Source organism: Cloeon dipterum, chromosome X (genome assembly GCF_949628265.1).
Source record: "Cloeon dipterum chromosome X, ieCloDipt1.1, whole genome shotgun sequence".
In the NCBI taxonomy this organism is placed as follows: Eukaryota; Metazoa; Arthropoda; class Insecta; order Ephemeroptera; family Baetidae; genus Cloeon; species Cloeon dipterum.
Genome location: NC_088790.1, coordinates 20726056 through 20747605, shown reverse-complemented (window position 1 = coordinate 20747605; position 21550 = coordinate 20726056). Strand labels below are relative to the sequence as shown.

The following is a 21550-nucleotide window of genomic DNA, read 5'->3' as shown; positions in this document are numbered from 1 at the left end:
TTATCGATGTCTGCGTATGTGTGTGTGTGTGTGTGTTTTGCTCTGACAAGAGGACTGCAAATTTGGATCATCCAGCAACGGCTAATACGACGCCTCCGCGCCGTGCTCTTTCTTCCGAAGAAACACCAGAGATACTATTTCTTTCCAGCAACAAAAATAAATAAATAAAATTCGACGACTTAAAAGATAGAACAGAACGCTCCAGGAATGCGCTGAAGTTGCTTCAAACTTGATGCATTCTAAATGTGCGATACCATACAGTTTACATCATTTTTAATCTTGTTTTGAATTAAACTTGAGACTTTAACTGCTAAATTGGAACATTCCTCGAGTGTCTTCTTCGATAGTATAATAAAAATATTTGACTATTTTTATATATTAAAATATAAAGTAAAAGTAAAAATTAAAAGTTGTGTAAAAATTGTGTATCTACTTTAAACACTTTAAGATTGAAAGCGCCAGATTTTGGAGTAAATATAAAAACAGGCGGTAGAAACGTGTTTTGTTACTTGGTATCATGGTACTAAATCGGTGCTTGAAACTTTTACACGGCTAATTTTTCTCCCGCACCAAAATGCGAATAGTTATAGAACAAAAAGTGCTGTTCTTCTGTGTTCTGTGTAATCTTCTCTTCGTCGACAGTTTCCAATCAAACCTGGCTTCCAGTTTCGGTGAATGCTATTGTTTGCCAATGCCAACGCCATGTTCCAAGGCTGCAAATTTACAAATGGACGAGCACAATGAATAATGGGAGGTCGACAATAAATTGTGCGTGGCTGATGTGCGTTTCGGCGTGTCAACACGTTTCGGAATACTGTGTGTCAATTTCCCGCCCTTTCGCTCTCTCTCTCGCCGCCCGGCCTGCAATAATCGATAATTGTGCTGCATTACCCGCTCTCTCGGGGGGCTGTTCGGTCGGATGGGCGCCCGGGGTGGGTGGGGGTTGAAATTTATTAACAGCAGCAACACGACAGAACGGCACAAACCATGCAAAAACGGCGTGAAATGTTCACAAATCAGATCGAAAGCGACTCACCCAGAGCTCCGTTGTAGTTTGGCCTTTTCGCTACGAAAACGCAAAAACATTTATTCGAGCAAATATATATTATGAATTAAAAAAATGCTACAAATTATTTTTGCAAGGGTTCGTGTTGAAAAGAACAGGAAAAGTGAACTGACTGTGGATAATATATGGTAAAAAATAAACTATTCACTTCAGTAAATTGCATAGTGACTTCCAGATAAATTTTTGTTTTGACATTGACAAACTGTTGTTAGAGGTTAAAAATTTACACCTCCGGAATGATCGGTGTTGAATTCCTTAAGATTATTTTTGAAATCTTCTAGTTTATTTTTGCCTTGAAAACTGATGCTTGTTCTAAAATTTGGCCAGCAATTTTGTAGCTTGAGCATCAGCAAGACACACCGGATGTGGCCTTTTTAGACAGCATAGGCGCCGAAAATTCCATCCAAATCGAACCACCCCCACCCCCGGGGGCGAGAACCGATCCAATTCAGATGACATCAAGCGTGCAAATAAATTACGCCTCGGCGAGAGGCAATTTCGCTTCTGGTGTGTCAGTCTCCACCCCTTCACGCACGGGGGCCGCTATGCAAAGCAGCATCGGTGAGAGGGGTTGGGGGCAGCGGGGGCGGCCGGGGTGGGGACCGGAGTGTGTATGGAAGACGAGAGAGAGAGCGTGTAAATGACGTCAGCCCTCTTTCACTTGACAAAACGGGAAGACAGCCAATCAGGCTGCGGAAATTGCCATCCCTTTGGCACGTCGTGTGTTGTTATGCAACCCGCCTCGCACACCACCCCGTCTCCTCTCTCTCTCTCTCTCTCTCTCTCTCTCTCTCTCTCTCTCTCTCTCTCTCTCTCTCTCTCTCTCTCTCTCTCACCCTCTCTCGCTGTAGCACTCGATCGTCGTCGTTTTTGCAGCACAGCAGGCGCGCACACAATGGGAGTCGGCGCTGCGATAACGTTAGCCCGGCGCTAACCATATTATGGAAGCAAACAGCCCTTATTACCCGCCGACACCCCCACACCCCCAGATAGGAACGGACTGGAACGCAGGTGCTGAGCTCTGCGTCCTTGCAATCGCTGCGACCAGCCTTCCAAAGGGCCAGGGAGGTTCTTGTTGAAACTTTATACGACAGCCGATCAATAAATACAATCAAAGTCACGAACAATAACAACCAGTTCATAGTGGAATATAATTTTTATTTGATTCATATTTAAGAGCACAATGCTTGAAATTTTCATAAATTCTATGCTCTTTAAGTTAGTACACAAAATATTTTTAATTATTGAACAATACAAAATCTGTTGAATTCATATAAATTGAATATTATAATCATAAATATGTTGAAAATATAAATAATAATATGATAATAAATATTTATAGGTCTTTCTTATTATTCTATTTCAATACTGGCATTATTTTGTTCACTCTTATTTATGCAAAAGTAATTTAACTTTGATTTTAGACGCTTTATATTTTATTGGGGCCGAAAATTCAATACAAACCCGTGTTGGATCAATTTGTTACTAACTCTCCCATTTCCTTAAAATTTGTATACTATTTTTTCAATTTCCTGGTCATCCATTCTTGGATAAATATCTCATTTCATGTGATAATTTTTCCATGTTACATTTTTTGGAATTTTCGGTCCAAAATATTTTTAAATCGGATGTATTTCGTATTTAAAAAAAGTCGGTTTCATTGTCAATTTTGTAAACTATATACATAGTTTGTCATTTTTATTCTCAGTGAACACCGGTTCTCGTTAGATCACCTAAGTTAAGCAACATTGAGTGCAGTCAGTAGCTGGATGAGTGACCGTCTGGAAAGTCTTCCTGCCGACTGGGTAGCCCTTGGCCGACTCGCTACTTGCTGGTTTGCACCTTTCCAGCATGCGTAATTTGGCATCACGGGATGAATGTCTAGCGTTTGAAAAAATTCCTCTGAGCACTTTAATAGAAACTCACATTTAATCCAGTTTAAAATATACTCGCCTTCATTTTGTAAAATATATTCAATTCTGTGGACTGAATTTCGTTTTTTTTTGTGATATGTGAGAATTAGATTTCATCTTGACGACCCATCATTTTCAGAAAATAAATTAACTATTTAAATATAATTTTCAAGCATTTTTAGCATGTTTATTTGATATCCAGCGAGTGAGATCAAGTCGGTTAGATTGTGTGCAGTCCGTGCCTTGCGTAAGGACCGCTTATCTGGGCCTCTCTCTCTTTCTCTATGCTTTGCTCGCTACATACATCCAAGTGGAGTAGTGCACACATGCAGTGTGTGTAATAATAGTAATGTGGCGGCCCGTGTGTGAGAGAGAGTGAAAGAGTGTGTGTGTGTGGATGGAGCTTGGCTCTGGGGTGGGTTTGCTCGGGCGCTGGTGGTGCTATTTGCCGGACCCCTTATTACGTTACAAGCCTCGGGCGACGAGCGGAGCAACACATCATTTGCGCCACCGAGATAAGCCGGCCAGCAAAACGCCCCGGAGAGGCAATTTTTCCGCAGGGTTGCCACGTTCTCCGCAGGACAAAGAAAGAAGGGGCTCGCAACTATGCCCAATTTATCAAATTGCTCCGAAAATGGTCTACAGGGAGACGAGGGCTGCAGAAATTTCGGATTTTGATCCCTGGTTGAAGTCTCTCGAGTTGAAACAAATCGAGGAAGGTGGTGGCACCAGCAGGGAAGGAACAAGATCCCGTGGCAACCCTAATTTTCTCCTTTGGTCGTTAACGAGCGCAAATTTTTCATCCTTCAGAAAAAGCGTGGCGAAAGAAGCAGATACGTTTTTCCCACCATAAATAATTTCCGCCCGCTGGCCGGCTTGAACAGCAAGAATTCCGTCTGCCGGAGCGGGGGAATGAATGGAAATATCGCATATTTGTCGCCCGCGAGCGGCATTTTTCGTGAATTATTATTTCAGCCACCTGACCTAGCCTTTATTTCCAGTGATTTACGACTCTCGCTTTCAAGGCGTGCAATCACAAAGGAAGAACCACTGGCTTCGTCTCCTTTGTCGCATTTGGCAGTGCTCGTTGCCATCTGAGCCGCAGATGGGCAGTTTATTAAGTGATTTCATCAAAGAAATCGAGTAAATAGGGGAAGAATGACGAGGCTATTTAATTGTTGTCACCACAAATTGAAAAATAAGTTGGCAAATGGGGATATCTTCACAGGGAGAAGCTTCATAACTGTCAAGGTTCACATAAAAAGATAACAATTTTTTATTTCAATCAAAGCAAAATTAAACACGTTTGAAAATTTTTAAATGGCCAGCAAGGAACGGGAAATGAATTCTAATGCACTAGAGATTTATGGTTTTTGTTTCTTTTGAAAATTCTCGAAACTTGACTCAGCTTTAATTTATTTTTCATATATTATTGGTTTAAAATTTACAGGAAGTAAAAGGTTGTTTTGCTAAGAATTCTTAACGCTGCATGAACAGTAAATTTGAAAGTATAATTGGTTTCACCATGGTAGTTTATATAAAGCCTAAAAACACCTAAGCTAATTTTAGTTTAACTATTTTAAAAGCTAAACGTTTTTTCTAATTTATAAATTAAAAACGGTTCGAAATATTAAAAATAACTAGTTTACCGCTGATTCTTCCCATTTAAATACCGTCTATAGAAGAAAAATGGGGAATTTATCCGTTCATGCACGGGTCGTTGAGCTCGTTTTTGACCTGCAGCCGCACACTTCATCTTGTCTGTCGTAGGGCAAAGAGGCAAAGTGATCACGCGTGAATAAAACGCGTGTAAAATCCGTTGAGGAAGGTATTGCACTCGATTTATCTGATCCCTGGGAAATAGTCGCGTCAGCTGCAGCAACAAGGAGGGGCAGAAGAAGGTATCAAATTCCAACGCAAGTGGAAATTTATTTCGATCTGATGCTATTACATTTGAATGGAAGAAAACGGTGAATGAACGGGGGACAGGTGGCAAAAGTCGGATTGTGCTTCAATAAAGGTGAGAAGAGGGTATTTTGTCTCGACACAAAGCTGTTTTAAAATACCTCAAGGACTTTTATCCTGTTGTTATGGTTTTTTAAAAAGCTGCATCTTTCTATTCATCTTTCACGTGACCGAGAAATGTAAATTTTTACAGAGGAATTCCATTGAAAGAAATAAGCTATTCAACATAGTTTATAGACTCTAGAAATATTTTTATTCCCTATAGGGGTAAAAGTATTGAGAAGATTAGACCCTTTAAAGTGTTTATTTCCTTTTCAATTCTAGCCCAATAAAAGAGGGTTAGGCATTTTCGGTTAAACTAAAATGAAAACAACTCGATGTACTTTCCAAAGGCTTAAATTTCACTGGAGGAGTGATAACAGTTGTTTTTGTGCGGCAAAATGGATTCCATTTGTGTAAAACATATTTGAAAGTGACGCTGGCGAAATAAAGTTATTGCCCTTGGGTTGAGAAATTTCGCGCGCGTTCAATTTGCTGTCTGCTCTCTCAATCAGGCCGACACGTTCCTCCCCTTGCGTTTTCCCGTTGGAATTTATTCTAGTGGAAAAGCGAACGAGCGAGCGAGCTAGTGAGAGAATAAATAAACTCCTCTCGGGTGGATGCGAGAGAGAGAGAGAGAGAGAGAGAGAGAGAGAGAGAGAGAGAGAGAGAGAACGGGAGGAGTGCGAACGTGTCAAATCGCGAAAATTGCAATTTCGCCGCCGTTGTCGCCGCCTCCGCCCCATCCCATCGTCGTTTTACGAGCCGTAATGGGGATGCTGCTGCCGACGCCATGTGTGTCCCTACTAGGGTTGCCTCGAGCACGATTCAACTTGTTAAAAAAAAATCCAGCCTCTGTGGAATTATTTTTTATTTTAGCTTAAATGTACTTCCATACAAATTAAATAAAAATGAGGGAATCGGGACAAATATACTTCATCTAACAACAAAATTTTTTGAATTCAATTACAAAGAGTTGATATAGAAATTAATGTTGAGAAAAAATTGATGTAGTCCAAGGATAATTGCTAATTAATTTCTGTGGCGTTATTTCTTTAAAACTCAGACGTTCACATGGCAACCTTATAGATGGTGGCGTATGTGCATGTTCGCGGGTGGCTCCTCTTCCTTTAGAAAGGCTGGCGCGGGAGCAGGGAGAAAAGCGAGCGACAATGTAACCCCGCATATTGTCAAGTCTTTTATACGATGGCTTATCAGAAAATTACTCATTTTAGTTGGCTGACAGATACAGGAAATTGGAATAAGAAATTCGGCGTAAATGAAAGATAGCGCACCCGCCTCGCCGAATACACACTCGCTTTAGGTATACAAGCGTGTGTATATATTGCGGCGGAGGGAGGGAGGAAAATTGTTGCCAGCCAGTATATGAGCTTTATTGTTGGATGCTGCAAAAGCAAAGCCTGCTGCAGCCCAAGTGGAAAACGGGAAAGAGGACTCAAGATTGAAAGGGAAAGGAGGACAACTGACAGTCACAATGTTTTATTGAAAAGGATCGTAATACAAAATTCAGTAGTTCAAAAATCTTTAGATTATGATTTATTTTATTGTTTTTTTTTATATTTTACAATTGAACAACTACAGGAATTTCACCAAAGTTGCCTAGAAAAATTCGGTTACCAAGTCCTGAAAATATGAGGGGATATTTTTATTTTGTTTTAAAATTTCGTTCTAAAATCTTACGAGTCATATTCAGTAAATTTCCGTTTCTTTGCATCATTTCGCCAAAATTTAACGGTCTCATGGTCAAATTCAATTCTTCGATTATCCTTCATGAATTTAATGTACTGTCTGTCCAATGGTTGGAACAATGTTGTGTCAGTTGACGAGGAATCGTCTGATGAAGAGTCAAAATCATCGGGACTGTTCCTTCGCAACACATCTTCCAACGTTGGTCGCAGCCCTTTGCAAAAATAATAATGAATAATATTTTCCCAGATTAAATTCAACAGCAATTGACAAACAAAAAATACCTTCCAGTGTGAATTGTTTGGGCCGTCGCAACTTGTCGGAGGGCAAGGTGCAACTCATCGACAGCTGAGGATGCACAATCCAAGCCACCAGCAGGAAGCAGCAAACCGATCTCATGGCCAGCCGCTCAGTCAACTGCAGATTTTGTTTTAAACTGTCGCAGGCTTTTGCAAAACTTGCTTGTTACTATCGTTGCTGATGAAGCAGAAACATAACAGTTTTCTTAACTATATGAAAGCGTGAGCTTATCACATGCTCGCATCTGTTCAACTTCATTAATCTCATAGAACTCGCGAATAGATGAAGATTTTTGCAGAGATTGACCGATCTCGACCAACAACTTTGTGCTGCATGTCATGATGTGTCGTACAACATTATTAAATTAAAGTTTAAAATGTAGGCAGCAAAAAATTAAATCTACAATTTCGTATCATATATAAGTATTACTGAAGAATACATTTTACAGACATAGATATAAATTGAAAATAACAATCATCACTAGTAAATTATTAACACTTTAAATCATTTATCAAAGTACGATATAAACGCTTAATTTGTTAAAGAATGAATCCTTCTTTCTAGTTGTATAGCTTACAATAATAATATATTTTCTAAATTAAAAATCTGATTGTAAATAGCTCTTCTGTGGCTGAGTGGAAAGAGCATGCATTCTGCATGCCTCCGCCATTAATCGATATAATGGAAAAGAGAGAGGTTGTGCTCGGCGTCGCTGTTGGCTGCATCGCGCGCGTTAATTGATTCCAATTAAGTGGCAATTCAATTAAGGCGGCCGAGTGATACGCTTTTTGCACGGGTCATTTTATTAATACAAGAGCTATAGCTGGCAGATTTAATTGACAACAGGCTCACATGCAGCTTCGCTAATTAATATATTTATTCTGACAACCTTCTGGAACGGGAAAGCTTAATGCACTTTGCGGTCTTTTCTTGCTGGTCTATAGAATTATACTCTTACTCGTGTGTGATTCAATCTAGAATGATTTGCTATGGTTATTAGAGAAAACTGACATGTGCAAGTTAATAATGCAATTATTAAACGTAAGAAATACTGTTTCTTCACTTTTTTACTGTAGAAGGAAAATTATAAAATGAATAAAATAAAACAGTAAATAATGTTATTAGGTAATCTTCTGAGGCAGTAGAGTGTAAATTTGAATTTCAAATTTGCACCAAAATTGTTTTCTAGATGAGCGTTATCAATCTTTTTAGACGTCAACGCGTGGATTTTTTGCTGACGGGGAGAAAAGCGAAACCCGTGGGATCAGAAAGTTTTATTGCCTCATCGGCAAACAGACCGCAAGCTAGATTACATTTCATAATGCCGATTATGACTTTTTACTTGAGGCTGGCACGTGCTGCCGAAATTGATAATCGCTCTTGCACACACGAGACAGTTATGAGCAAAAAGAGATTACACTTGCTGGCGAATAGCATATTGTCATTCAAATCGGCTAGCGGGTGTTTCTCCCCCTAGAGCTGGGGAGGAAGGAGGGGGTGGTTGTTTGTTAACGAGTTTCGCGCCTCTGCGGCTCTTAATCAAGCAGGCGGTTTGTTTGCCGCCAGATCAAATTGCTCGCTGCCTTATTGTATTAAATTGCGTTATGAATGTTTCCATGCGGCCGATTGATATTCATGTATGCGATCAGAGGGTGTGGGAATCGTGCAGCAAGGGGTGCACGCGAGTATCAAAAGTCGATTTTGCCCTGGGGAAGTTATTAGTTTGATCTAATGGAAAGTACATAATCATTTTATAAACATGACTTACAAAATTTAGATAAGTTCATTTGATTTTTTACTCAAAAAATATTTAAATGCTCATTGATATGAATTTTAAATGGTTTTGGCAATAAGAGAAAGGTTGGGTTTATTAAATATTTATATTGAAACATTTTTTTCTTGATATTGAAGAACAGGGACAATTTTTACCCTTCTTAAGTGAGCATATATAGCTGTCGACTTTCTTAGAACTTGTACAAAGTTTCGGATTCATAGTCTCAAGTCTAGATTAGTGTCCTTCTAAAAATGGTAAATCCGTTGGATTAGACCTTATATGTCTTTCATTGAAAGCAAAAACTGTGCAAATTCCCGTACATGAATTTATTTTCAAGCAACACGATCAGAAAAAATTGTATCCGCTTTTAAAGATGATTTTAATGGTTGCCAATGGAGACTGAAATTGCTGGATTCTTGCTACGTCCAAATCTTAGCTCGATAACATGTTTCTGCTGTGAAATCCACCTGGTCTGCGAATTTCACCCGCGTACAGCATCTCTCTTTCCAAAGGTTTTAGCTGCATCGTGTACAAATTCTTTGCGATAACGCGCGCAATAATATATGGACCATTCATGGCCGCGGGTATATCGGAAAGAGCGCGCGGGACTCCCGACACTGGTGCTCGGGATATGTTCTGCTAATTGGGCCAATAAATTGCCAACAAGCCGCAGCAGCAGCGCAGCCAAGGAAGAAAGAACGAGAGAAGAGAGGGAGTGAAAAGTGGCTACCGTCGTCCCAACTTATTGTAAGGACAAAACATAATGATATGTAGGTTTAGCTTGCTGCTGCCGTCGTGTGTCTTGTTTGTTGCTTATTATAAAAGTGGGTGTGTTGCCGTGTATAAAGTGTGCTGTGTGGAGCACAAGGAGGAGCGATTGGCATCTCCAGCAGCCGCACCAGCAACACCGGCTTATTTAATACATCGCATTAAGCCTTGTTAATTCCTTTTACATTCGCCAATAACGCGCCACAGACAGACGTCTTGGTTGCACCGAATCGACCGATCCTCAAAAATTGTAACACAAGTCGATCCAGATAATCCTTTACTTAATGTGCCATGATTGATTCGTTACCTGGCTTCACCTTCCGATAAGCTTTAACCTAATTTAAATGGAGATGATGAAGTGATTTTTTTACTATGCCAAGCTCATTTGAATGATTTATTCCTGTTTTATTTTTATCCCATACTTGCTGAAAAAAAATGTATCAAAATCTATATTATATTTCCCCGAAATACTCATTCATTGGAGTCAGGAGTCGGGAGAGTTCAAAATTGCATCATTTAAAAAAATAACGAATTATCTTTTACATTGAAAACTAGCCATGGGATCACAAGAAAAATGGAAATATTTTAGCATGACAATTCAATTAAATTTTTATCTTTTCTGCATATTTCTTTAGTCTTTTTAAATCACTTCATGGCTCAGTATATAAATTCAAATCATTTAAACAAGAATAATCAGGAAAAGTACTACATATTCAATCTAATTTTGAAATATATGTGAATTTTCCGCGATTGCTCTACGCCAGAAGCAGGTTTGCAATCAGCAGCTCGCGTATTAAAATGTGAGCCTCTTCTTCTTATTTTGCAGCAGAAGCAGCAGCTAATAAAACAAAGTCTTGAACAAGCAGCTGAACGATACTGGAAATAAAATACAGCGAAAATGCCTCATTCAAACACTTTAACGGAATATCAAGATGTACAAAACTGTCGAAAAATTAAGCAAATCCAACGGTTAAGCTTGCTTTTAATATTGGAAATCTGCGGCCATGTTTGGTCTTTTGTCTGGTGTGGAACGACAAAAAACTCCCAAATTCCCTACAGCATCCTGCAACACGTCGGCGACGGCGACTAGTTTCTCGACCACCGCAAAAAAACCTTTGGCGAGCAAGTTTCAGAGGTTTGGAGTTGTTTTTTCTCTCGGTAGCCTGGTCCTCAACTCCAATTAATTAGGAGCAGATCGAATTCGGTAGCTCATTATTACATTTTACTCGCGCGCTCCCTCACGCCTAATTGGACGCTGCACAACATCAGAATCCATAAAAATAATGACGGAAAAAAGATCGCGTAGCAGCATCAGCAACTTGAGAATCAACAATCCAACGCGTGGGCTTGGCATTTTACAAGAATTATGTTGCCACCACCTCCAGGAATTTAAAACTTTGACAACCCAAAAGGCACATGATGAAGGACTCGGACCTACAAAAAATATTCAATTTGTTGCAATAAATCAACAACTCTCCGTTGCAACAATTACTCAACAATGCACTTGTCTTTTAATCTTTGCTCAACAGACATGTTTCTTTTAGATTATAGTAGGTACTATTATGCAAGTATACCGTGACGATGAAACCTCGGAAACCTCCAGGAAAATATGTAATACTAAAAGTGTCCCTAATCAAACATAATCCATACAAATCCTTTGAACGATATTCTTTTAACAAAAAATGTCAATTTATTTCAAATTGTTGGTCATCAATAAAATTTTGGTCTGAAATGTCCTAGTAATATAATAGGCCGATTCACTATAATCCTCCTTAAGAAATGCTTCACTGCGTTTTCCTGATTAGAAAATGATAATTTCTAAAGCACTCTATTTGAAAAGGGGGGAATTGCAGGTGCATTTCGATATTATTTCCCATAATCCCTCAAGCGATCAAGCGACAAGTTTCAAAATAAAACGAACGGTGGCGGCCAGTGGCGGCCTCGTTTGAGGGATTATGGGAAAATACGTAGGAACAAAAATAAATAAATGCTGAGGCAATGCTTTGGTTCAGGTGGGATATTTTGGTATGATATTCAAATGGAAACGTCCTTAAATAATGGAAACAAGAAATGAATTTGAATAAATATTTTAGTTCCCAACAATATTGATAAAAAATATCGAATGATAATTGAGTATAATAAACTTAAAGAACAATAGATGAACATACAAAATATATTTCAAAATCTTATAACCTAAAGCGAAATTATCATATAGAAAGTATTTTCTTAAATATTAATCCGAAATATCAAAATACGTTGTGTGATGACGTTTTTTCCTAAGGGAACCAAGAGATAAGCTTATTTTTCAGTCCAATATGGAAATTCGATAAGAAAATTTAAGTTAATAATTATCGCAACATTTAAAAATTTTCCTTCTGTTAAAAAAATCAGTCGCTTTGGGTTCTCAGTTTATAAAAATAGACAGTTGCATTGGCCATTTAACTTTTTTTAAAAAAAAAACTATATATTTTTCAGCTAAATAAATATAAATATTTTCTAGAATTTTTACATGTTCCCAGACAATGGGTCTCTAAAATGGGATAATTCAAACAATTATTGTAGGATTTTTCCCAAAAATTGAGCTAAGGCTTCTACTTGATAGTTTTTACTAATTATCCATATGAGTTACTTTGTAAGAAAGACTCATAATGGACCATCGTAATGAATTAGAGATTTTCATATTCATTTGAATCAATAAATTAAAATGAAAAACTAACACGGGTAAAGAGGGATTTATTTTGTATGTGGGAAATCTCCCAACGAATATGCAGTAAATTATCTTTTAAAAAATTCCATCTAAAAAATAGGTTTATTAATTTTTGTCCTATCAAAATAAATTTTAATATACTTGTACAAAGGATGGCATTCTCATGCAAGATAAACAATGTGATCAATAATTTAATTAAAAAAAATCAAAAATTCAGCAATCACTGGAATGTCCCGAAAAATTTTAATTTTACTTTCAACACCAGTATACCTGACTATTATGTGTATTGACTAAATTTGTCTTGTTTGTTTCGCTTTAATGCCATACAACCTGCACGACTCAACGCTACCGCCGGTTGCATACATGCCTCTCACATTCTCCTTCACTCAAGTCACTCGACAGACAGCTAGCGGGCAGTGAATGCGGCGGCCTGGCGTTTATTTGTCAGCCGAGCACCTGTCCCTTTTGCCCGGCCACTCAGTCAGTCATTGTGCGTTTTTTTCATTCGCTGCCGTTTTGTTTTACCATCATTGCTGGCGATTTAACGACCTCATCTTGCCTTATTCAGCGTAGCCACGCAGAGTGAGTAATTTTTTCGACACCAATTAAAGTTCCTTTCTTTACTTCTTTCGCTCATGTACGCAGAGTAAAGCGGAGGCCTACGCATCGCTTAGGAATATAAATAATGCGCACTGCGTGATGCTATTGAAGCCGATTCAAACAGTTTAGTAGGAGGAATTGTTGCTGTATTAAAGGGATGATCTCGTAATGGTTAAAAATGTGTAATTATTCATAATCTATAACAAGGAAAAATATTCTGTGTCCTTTTAAAGGTATTTTGTTGTCCATTGCATTTATTAGATTTTAATATTGAATTATCAGTTTCAATAAAGATAACGAGAGGATCTTAATATGCATACAAACATGTATAATTATAATAATATATAATTTTAAATTGCGGTCACTCCCGTTCCGTCTCGAAGGTTAATTTTGAAAACCTGGTTATATACTTGTGAAAATTTGGGAGTGGATTCTCAACAAGTTTAAAAATCATGTGTTTCTGCAGAATAATGCCTGTGTTTTATTTCCTTGAGCAAGAATTCCGTTCAAATTATTGCGTGAGCACCATTGTTTCTGTTTTTCAACAAGAGGGTGGACCTGATTTTCAGTGCTGCCTTTTATTTTCGAGTTTTTTGCTTGTGCAGCCGCCGCATTCACTCGCCTCTAATTAGCCTGCCGATTGCACGTGATCTGCTTGAACAAATAACACGCGAGAGAGAGAGAGAAAGAGAGAGACCCGAGCAGCAGAAACACCTCATTAAAATTTCAACGCGGCTTGACTCGCTTTCTGCGGGCAGACCTCCGTCGTGTTTTTGCCCCGAAAGAAAACTCCAAAAGGCTTTGTTGTTTTGTAATTTACAAATTTATTGTGGGTTTTATTGCAACAACTGCTCCATTCGCCACATTCTCATTTGCACATAAAGCTTATTTTTTGTTACCTCATATTGGTTTTGACAAAACGTGTAAATGCTTCGTCACATCATTCGAGATAAAATTTCCAGAGTAAATCATATAAGCATAACGCCCACAATTTTGCGCCACTTTCAATCGAGTCACCATCAACTGACAAACAATCCTATTTGTTGGTATACATCACAAGATTTTTTGCTTAAAAGCGATTTGTAGGAAATTGCTTTGGTATACACGGCGCACTAACTGTATCTTTTTACAGATGAGATATTATATATGGTCCATTGCACTGTCCATGGCACATCAGTTCGTATCATATATTTTTGCTATTTTTGGCACCGAAATTTTAGCCCTACTGAGATCACTTCAGTCGACGTTGTTGGAATGGAAGAAGAACGCTGTAAATGTTTCACTTTCCCAAGTCAAAGGAAGTCCAAAGGGTGTCCGCGAGGATGTATTTATAGCCTCTTCGTCAAATCAGTCTTATCACAAATACACAAAAAAATGGCTCTCGTGTATTTAGCTAGCAATTTTTGTGGCGAGTTCTATCTCCAAATCCACAAAATGACTTAGGGATTTTGTAATTACATAAAAAAATTGCTAGCAATTGCCATTGGGGAAATTATAATTTTGATAATTTGCAATTGTTGACAGGCTTTTAGGGCATGGCGGACGTCGGGAAGACCATGGACCTCGGAGGGCCCATGGCCTGTTGCATGGCGGCTGCGGCTGCAGCCGCGAAGAACGCCGACGGAGGCGGCAGCAGGTTGGCAAAGGAAGGAGGGATCAGCGGCCGCGAGGACAAACGCATCTTCTCCAGCTCTGCCTCCTGAAGCCGCTTCGCTTTGGCCCTTCGGTTTTGGAACCAGATCTTCACCTGATCAAAAGCATAAAAATTGCTTCGTTAGATAAGATTTCGTAGAAAAAATTTACATTTTGAAAGCATTTCCTATGCTTTTTATCCATAATTTTTTTTATAAAAAAAACAAATTGTTGTTCGTGCAACAACATAACACAACAAATCTGTTTTTTAATAATATTAAGGCTCATTGAAGGAAATTCAAATTTGAAAAATTTGTTTCTCAAATTATTTAATGCGATCAGTAATGTGTTTTGATTGCACTCATCCTGTTTTTTGTATAATATGTGTATCAATTTAAGAAAAATATTTATATATACAGCTTTCCAATGAAGTAATAATAACAATACTGACCTGAGTCTCAGTTAGCTGTAGGGAACCAGAAAATTCCGCTCGTTCTGCGATTGAAAGGTACTGTTTTTCCCGGAATTTCTTCTCCAGAGACATAAGCTGCTGTGTGGTGAACGGCGTGCGTGGCTTCCTGTTCGGCTTGTGCTTTCTCAGAGTGCATCGGACAGGCCCTGGCAACCGTGGGGGCTCTCCTCCGAGTCCTGCACATTCAAAAAAATGTTCTTTTAATTTTTCTTCTATTAAGAGTGTTTTGGAAACAAAATATCATGTGCTCTAAATGCATAACTTCTTCCCACAAACAAATTAAAAAATTGCTTTCGAATAATTTGGTAAGGGAGAATCTTATTTAACACGATGATAAATTGAATAAAAATGTTTTGTTTTGCTCTCACTGACCTGGGAAGTAATTTCGGCAATAGCGTGCAAATGGTACATTGTACTCACTGCTTGGAGAATGAGGTCTGAGGGACATCCAGTAGGGTGTGAAGACGCTGGGGTTCGGCCAGTGCGCCTGCTGGTGCAGAGGATGCGGATGCCTGACGTTCGGATTATTCAGGGCCGACAGCATCAGTTGGCGGGCGTAGTTCTGTTCGACAGGGTTGGCGCCGCCGAAAGGCGACGGGCCCGGCGACGAGGTGGGGCTCGGCAGCGGCGACTGGTTGCTGCCCACCGAGATAGACGACGAGCTGGACACCGGGCTGGATGCGGGTTCGCGGTCGCGGGGCTGCTCATCGCGCTGCTCCGTCTGTCCGAGCAGCGAGTCGACGCTGAACGAGATGCGGTTGCGGGTCTGCGGCAACGACGACGTCATCGTTTGGGCCTCACCCTGCACCATCACAGGGCAGTTCGCAAAACACTAACAACAACAACAACAACGAGACCGACGATAGCCACAGTCAGGGTCGGAGCGGCGACTGTTGCAGAAGCTCGACCTTATTGCACGGCGGTAGCTGTTGCACTGGCTGCGGCCGCGATCGGATGCGCAGAGGCGGCCGACGAATCGAGAGCCGCCCTGGGGGTGGAGCCACCCGCCCCCTACCCCCACTCCCTGGCACTGGCTCAGCGAGAGAGGCATCGGATTCAATTGCCGAGCTGTTATTTCACGAGCAGCAGCCACTTTATCGGCCATTTATCTCCGTCTAATTTGCTGTTTATTTCTCTCTCTCTCTCTCTCTCTCTCTCTCTCTCTCTCTCTCTCTCTCTCTCTCGCTCTCTCCTCCACACACACGCTGCCTCTCTCTAATTCCTCTGCAGCGTCGCAAGCAACGTAATTTTCCATCTCTTTGTGATGCTTCTCTCGGCTAATGAAAATTAATTACACCGTGTGTTGTCGCCGTCAAGAAATTATTTGTCATCGTTACTGCATTCCTCATTGCGAGGCAAAAACGCTTTGTGAAAACTGTTTCTGCAGGACTGTGAAATATCATTCAGACTTCAGACAGCTTTCATATACACAAAATCAAAATTAAATTTTACAAATTTTAATCCTTTACAACCATCAATGTCTTACAACACGCACAACTCAAAAAACGATTACAATAATTTACAAATAACAGATGTAGTCCTTGTTCTATCTTAAGAGGAAATGTCTTATTAGATGATGAGTCTATATTAGACTCATTATTTTTACGGCCGCTGCCACACACCTTTTTTTAAAAGAGGGTTTACAATCTTCACAAAATGAAAAAAAATGAAGCCTTCTGATTAAAGGATTCATATTAGGCAAAATGTCTCAAATAAACTATTGGTTTAAAGGGATGGAGAAATCTAGAGCTGTTTCAGTCCTAATTTTTCATTGACTCTTTAAACGTCAAAATTAAGATGCCCTTGATGCCAGCTGCTGTAACATTACATTATTGAATAAAAATAGATAAATTATGAAAATTGCTTGCTACAACCACTGCATATAATTTAGATCTATAGGTATGGCTTTTTTGTATGGAGTGCTCTTTTAAAAACTCCCCCACGTGCACCCAGTTAAAAAGCATATAAAAAGAATATGCCCTCGAGATCACGAGTATAGGAATTCGAACGATTTAGTCCTTTAAGCATTATAAGCTACTGTTGGAATAATAAAGGCACAATGCGGTGACAAAACTGCTCCATTTCTGCTGGAATACTCAATATTTCACGCGCGCACAAAACCGTTGCTGGCAGCAGTGCGAGTCCGTCCCGGTTTCGCGGCGCGGCGAAGTTCATTGAGGAAATCCTTGGCGCTTCGCTTTTATGGCCCTTTTTCTCTGCGACGAGTGTGCTTTTGAGCAGCTTGGACTATTATCACGCAGGGGTCCATTATTGGCCTGTCTCTCCAGAGTTTTATATTATGCACATCACGGGCCAATTCACGCACTCCGCTCGGATTTATATAATAATATAACGAGAGAGTGAAAGAGAAACGGAAAATTCGCGGCGCGGGCGAATAATGTTCTCTTGGCTGAAGATGTTCTGAGCGATAAAACGCTAAAAGCCACAAAAAGTCACAATATTGGCCGCTCTTGTGCTCAATGGAAATTTTTATACTACTCCAAAAGTGGGGCCAGTCAATGAAAAAGTGCAGTCTCATCACCTTTTCATGCGTGTATTATACATAGTACTTTTCGGCTAGGATCTCAATTCTCGCCCTGTTTTCTGGAGTGTTCATTGAAATCTTTCATGATATGAATTTCTTTCATCATATACAGCTTGGAAACAGCTTCAAAATACTCCTCTTGTATCATGATCCCCAATCGAAATATAAAAAACACGCTTTCATAACTGCCCTATTACACCATACAACATTTCATTTTTTTCCTTATTAATGGGCTGCGCAGTTGTGAAATTACTCTCACCTCCTTTAGGGGTTTGGTGCATGTATTGTACCCTATGCTATTTATTTCATAATGCGCAGAATACCACTGGAATCTTTCTTCCTTGCGTATAAGCAGAGGACTTACGAATTTCCTCTTTGAACCATTAATTTTTGAAATGACAAGCTGTTTGTGACTATATTTTGGTTGTTTATTCCCTTGCAGACACAACAATCACGTGGAAAATTAATACTAAATAATATGGAAATAAATAACTTTTGAAAATATCAACTATATAGTAAACAGCTATTATTATTAACTAATGATGAATTTATAAATGACATGTTATATTTTATGATATGTTAAGACTGTGTTTACTCTCATCACAGTCTCATACGTAGTTTCAAATAACAATTTTACACAATTATATAGATAACCTCAACTCTGGTTTTGGCAGGTTTACAACCAGAGGCGAAAATTTGGCATGTGCAGCATGTAGGGATTTTTTAATATTAAAAAAGTGGTGAAATTTATAAAAAAAATATGAAAACAAATGAAGACCTAAAAATAATTTTTTCATGAGAGAAAAATACAACAGATAAACCGTTGGTCAACACAGCAGCTGCTACGTGTGTGTAGAGCAAATGAAACTTTAAATTCTGAGATTTATTTCTTAATATCACATAAGAAGCCAAACTGAGAATCGCACATTCAACATTTTCCCAAGACATATAAGACCTGCAGGATTTTCTGCGCAGATAATTTGGCCACGCAGAGAGAACAATAATAATCAGTTTTCTGCTTAGAGCCATTCATTTTCTGCGGGTTGGAGAGAATTTATAAAGCCGAACGCAGAGGAAGAATTGGCAATAATAATATTTTTGGGCAGCAGTTTTATTGCCCGTCGTCGCGCGGGTAATAACGCACGAAAAATAAATAATCTTTATTAAGGTCTCTATTAGCAAAGGCAATCTGCGCGGAGCAGAGTAAAATAAAACGGCTGCTGTTTATATTCATCATCATCCGCGGCAATTGCTTGTTAAAGAAATTTATATATTCGTGTGGATGCGCGGCGTCCAATTAAATCAAAATTCCTCTCCATCTCCAGCATCGAGCGCCGGCATTCTATTAAGACATAATCGTGTGTATAAAACGGCTTCCATGCTTATATTCCGCGTCCATTGTACAAATGCACACAAGTCGAGAGCCATAAGCCGAGAGGGCGAAACAAAGGAGCCCAAGCGATATGATATAATTTAACAATATAATAAAAATCCCGGCGCGCGCGTGTTTTATTCGAATATCAGCAATTCGTGATGCATAAATAACTAGAGAGGAGAGCTGGCTGGGCATATAGCGAGATGATAAAGCCAGAGAGCGGAATAAATATAAATCGCCTGCTGCCTTCATCTCCCTCCTTTGGTTTCATAATAATAATAAGAGACCAACGACGACAGGGACGGCACCAGAGGATGAATAATAAAACATATAAATAAATGAGCCAGTCAGATAGAGACGACGCAAGGTTGCCAGCATACTCAATTCAAACTGGCAAAAAATTACTGTTTTGTTCAGAATTGAATAATTTTGTGTTAACGATCTCGAGTGTTAAATATGATTTTTTACCATCAGGAAGCAAAACACGCCTGACATGGATGTTTTTTTATTTCTCACATGAATTAAAATAATGATGACAGATTTGTCTGAAGGAAATCATTTGAGGAATTTTATTATTTATTTATTTAATTGGCTCACCTCGAGATGTGCGACTCCCTGATAGCGTAAAACTCGCGATAGCTCCTGTGTCTCAATAACATCGCGGACGAATAACATAAATAATTGAAAGACTGTAAAAGGTAACGTGAATTTTTATTATGTTTTCTTTTGTTTAAAAATAAAATTGGGTTTTTATTAGAAAACACTTCTTGTTAAAGGTGCCACTCGCACTAAAGGACTGCTCTGCGGCACAATTTCCTTCACTCTGCAAGGTGTTATGTGATTTTAATGTGTGATTATATTGTGATGTCTTTTTGCATACTATAGTCTGGGCTCACTTCGGCTGGCTTTGTCTGGACAGAGTCTTAGCAACTTGTTTTCCAAAAGCATCGCTCTTTCTCACCTGCTTACTTCCCCATTTGTAAACTGAACTGTGAAAATGAATGTTATTGACAAGTGTGAAAATAAACAAACAACCATATATAACACTGAAAAGGTGTTTTGGCTCGCATTGTTAAGGCGTTCTCAGGAGAGTCAAAGCAATAGGAGGAATTTGAGCTTTTGGGGGATCTAATATTATAACACTGGCTGCCCAATGTCAGAGATGGAAAAAGGTGTTTATTTAGTGACTCGTAATGCTCAAATAACTCAACGGGCTGCTTAAGACTCGCCACTTTGCTGGTTTTCGCACCTTTCCATAGCGGCTTTAAGGTCAAATGTCTGGCGTTTCATTAAAAGACCTCGGTGCGATTAGGCAAAAAGATGGCCACACAGGGCCCAAGCTCAAAGCCCACGGGATGTGATGTGTAGAGGTTCTATATAAAAAGGTTCTAAATTTCCAAAGCGGCATTACGTTAATAAGAGTTACATTTTTGGCTCCAGATATTTTTAAAGAAATTTTTCTTTTCCCTTCATCCCCTTTCTTGGAGAGAAAGGGGAATGAAGGGCATGTTTAGGTACATTATAAAGGGTAAATTCTTACAACCATAAATTTAGTTTTGTGAGCATCTAAGCATGAATCTCTATAGGAGTTCGAGTCACGGTGACTTTAGTAACAATAATAATGGACTAAAAATACTTTATTTAACAATTTCAATGCATAGTGTGTTCAAACTTAACGTTATAAGACTCGATTTTTATTTTGATCGCATTATTGCTGGGTTTAATTGTTGGGGATGAAATCGGCTTTATATATATTGTTAGAGTTTACAGTATTACATCGATTGATTGGATATGTATCTGGTCACTTACTTAGAATAATTAACATAAGTTAATTGGAATTGAATGTTTTGGAACTTAGGTTGTGAAACTTTACTGCCAAGTGCATATGTGTTTGTTTATCCTCACATTTTAGTAATAATGCATCATAGTATCACAGGTCATGTGTGGAGGATCACCCCAAATCAATCAACCAATTCCCATGACCTTATATAAGGACCGGATACACATATATTTTGACGAAGTTTCCCAATTTAATCAAACGACTGGAATGCGGTCACGAGATGATGGATGTACGTTTTTGTGTGTAAAAGTTAAAGTATTTTCCCAAACATTGTCTCGTACAGTTGAACGAACACTTGCTACACATATATTTGAGGGTCGTGTAATTTTGCGTCTCGTTTTTATGAGTCTGTTTTCGAGCGTCAATAAACCAGCCCTATTGAAGGCACTTGTAAAGGTATTCCCGTGAGTGTCAAAGCAATGGGAAATAATTTGACATTTCGGGAATCTATCTATATATATATACTGATTGCTCAATGTCAGAGATGGTACAAGGTGGTCAATGAAGCGATTCGAAATGCTCCAAGTGCTGCGCAAGGCTGACTCGCCTCTGTCTCTTTTCGTCTGTTTTACGCACCTTTCCAGCGGCTTTAGGGACAAATGTCTGGCATTTCAATAAAAGCCATCTGGAGGTAAAAAGTTGGCTAAAATGTGCCCAAGCTCCTCTGAGGCCACTCGGGCCCCATGCTATCCGCTTGACGGTGTGATTGGAAACCCAGTGAGCTCAAAGCCCAGCACAGGATGTGCTGCACAGTGCGGTTAAAAGGAATGGAATGCGAGAGGATAATAGTACACAATCAATGCATGAATTTTTTTACAGAGAGAATTTCGATCTTTCCTATACAAAT

At 39.1% G+C, this 21550-nt stretch overlaps 1 protein-coding gene across 2 annotated transcripts; it reads right to left on the bottom strand.

Annotated features, from left to right (window-relative positions):
* Positions 1-13623: 13623 nt before the first annotated feature.
* Positions 13624-15863, bottom strand: LOC135946798 (homeobox protein MSX-3-like). 2 transcript variants are annotated; one of them, XM_065495174.1, is made up of 3 exons: positions 15316-15863; positions 14923-15119; positions 13624-14586 (listed from the first exon to the last, which is right to left on the bottom strand). In XM_065495174.1, exons 1-3 carry the CDS (start codon positions 15752-15754, stop codon positions 14368-14370), a joined length of 855 nt encoding a protein of 284 aa, XP_065351246.1. In that variant the 5' UTR covers positions 15755-15863; the 3' UTR covers positions 13624-14367. The 2 variants fall into 2 exon arrangements, with proteins under 2 accessions (XP_065351246.1, XP_065351247.1); XM_065495175.1 differs by having other exon boundaries at positions 15364-15863.
* Between the last annotated feature and the right edge of the window lie 5687 nt (positions 15864-21550).

Excerpts from the sequence above, each read along its gene's own strand:
- LOC135946798 (XM_065495174.1), bottom strand. The coding sequence starts at position 15,754 with ATGGTGCAGGGTGAGGCCCAAACGATGACGTCGTCGTTGCCGCAGACC. Across the intron at positions 15,120-15,315 it reads TTGCCGAAATTACTTCCCAG|GACTCGGAGGAGAGCCCCCA; the intron begins GTCAGTGAGAGC and ends TTGAATGTGCAG. Across the intron at positions 14,587-14,922 it reads TACAGCTAACTGAGACTCAG|GTGAAGATCTGGTTCCAAAA; the intron begins GTCAGTATTGTT and ends GCTTTTGATCAG.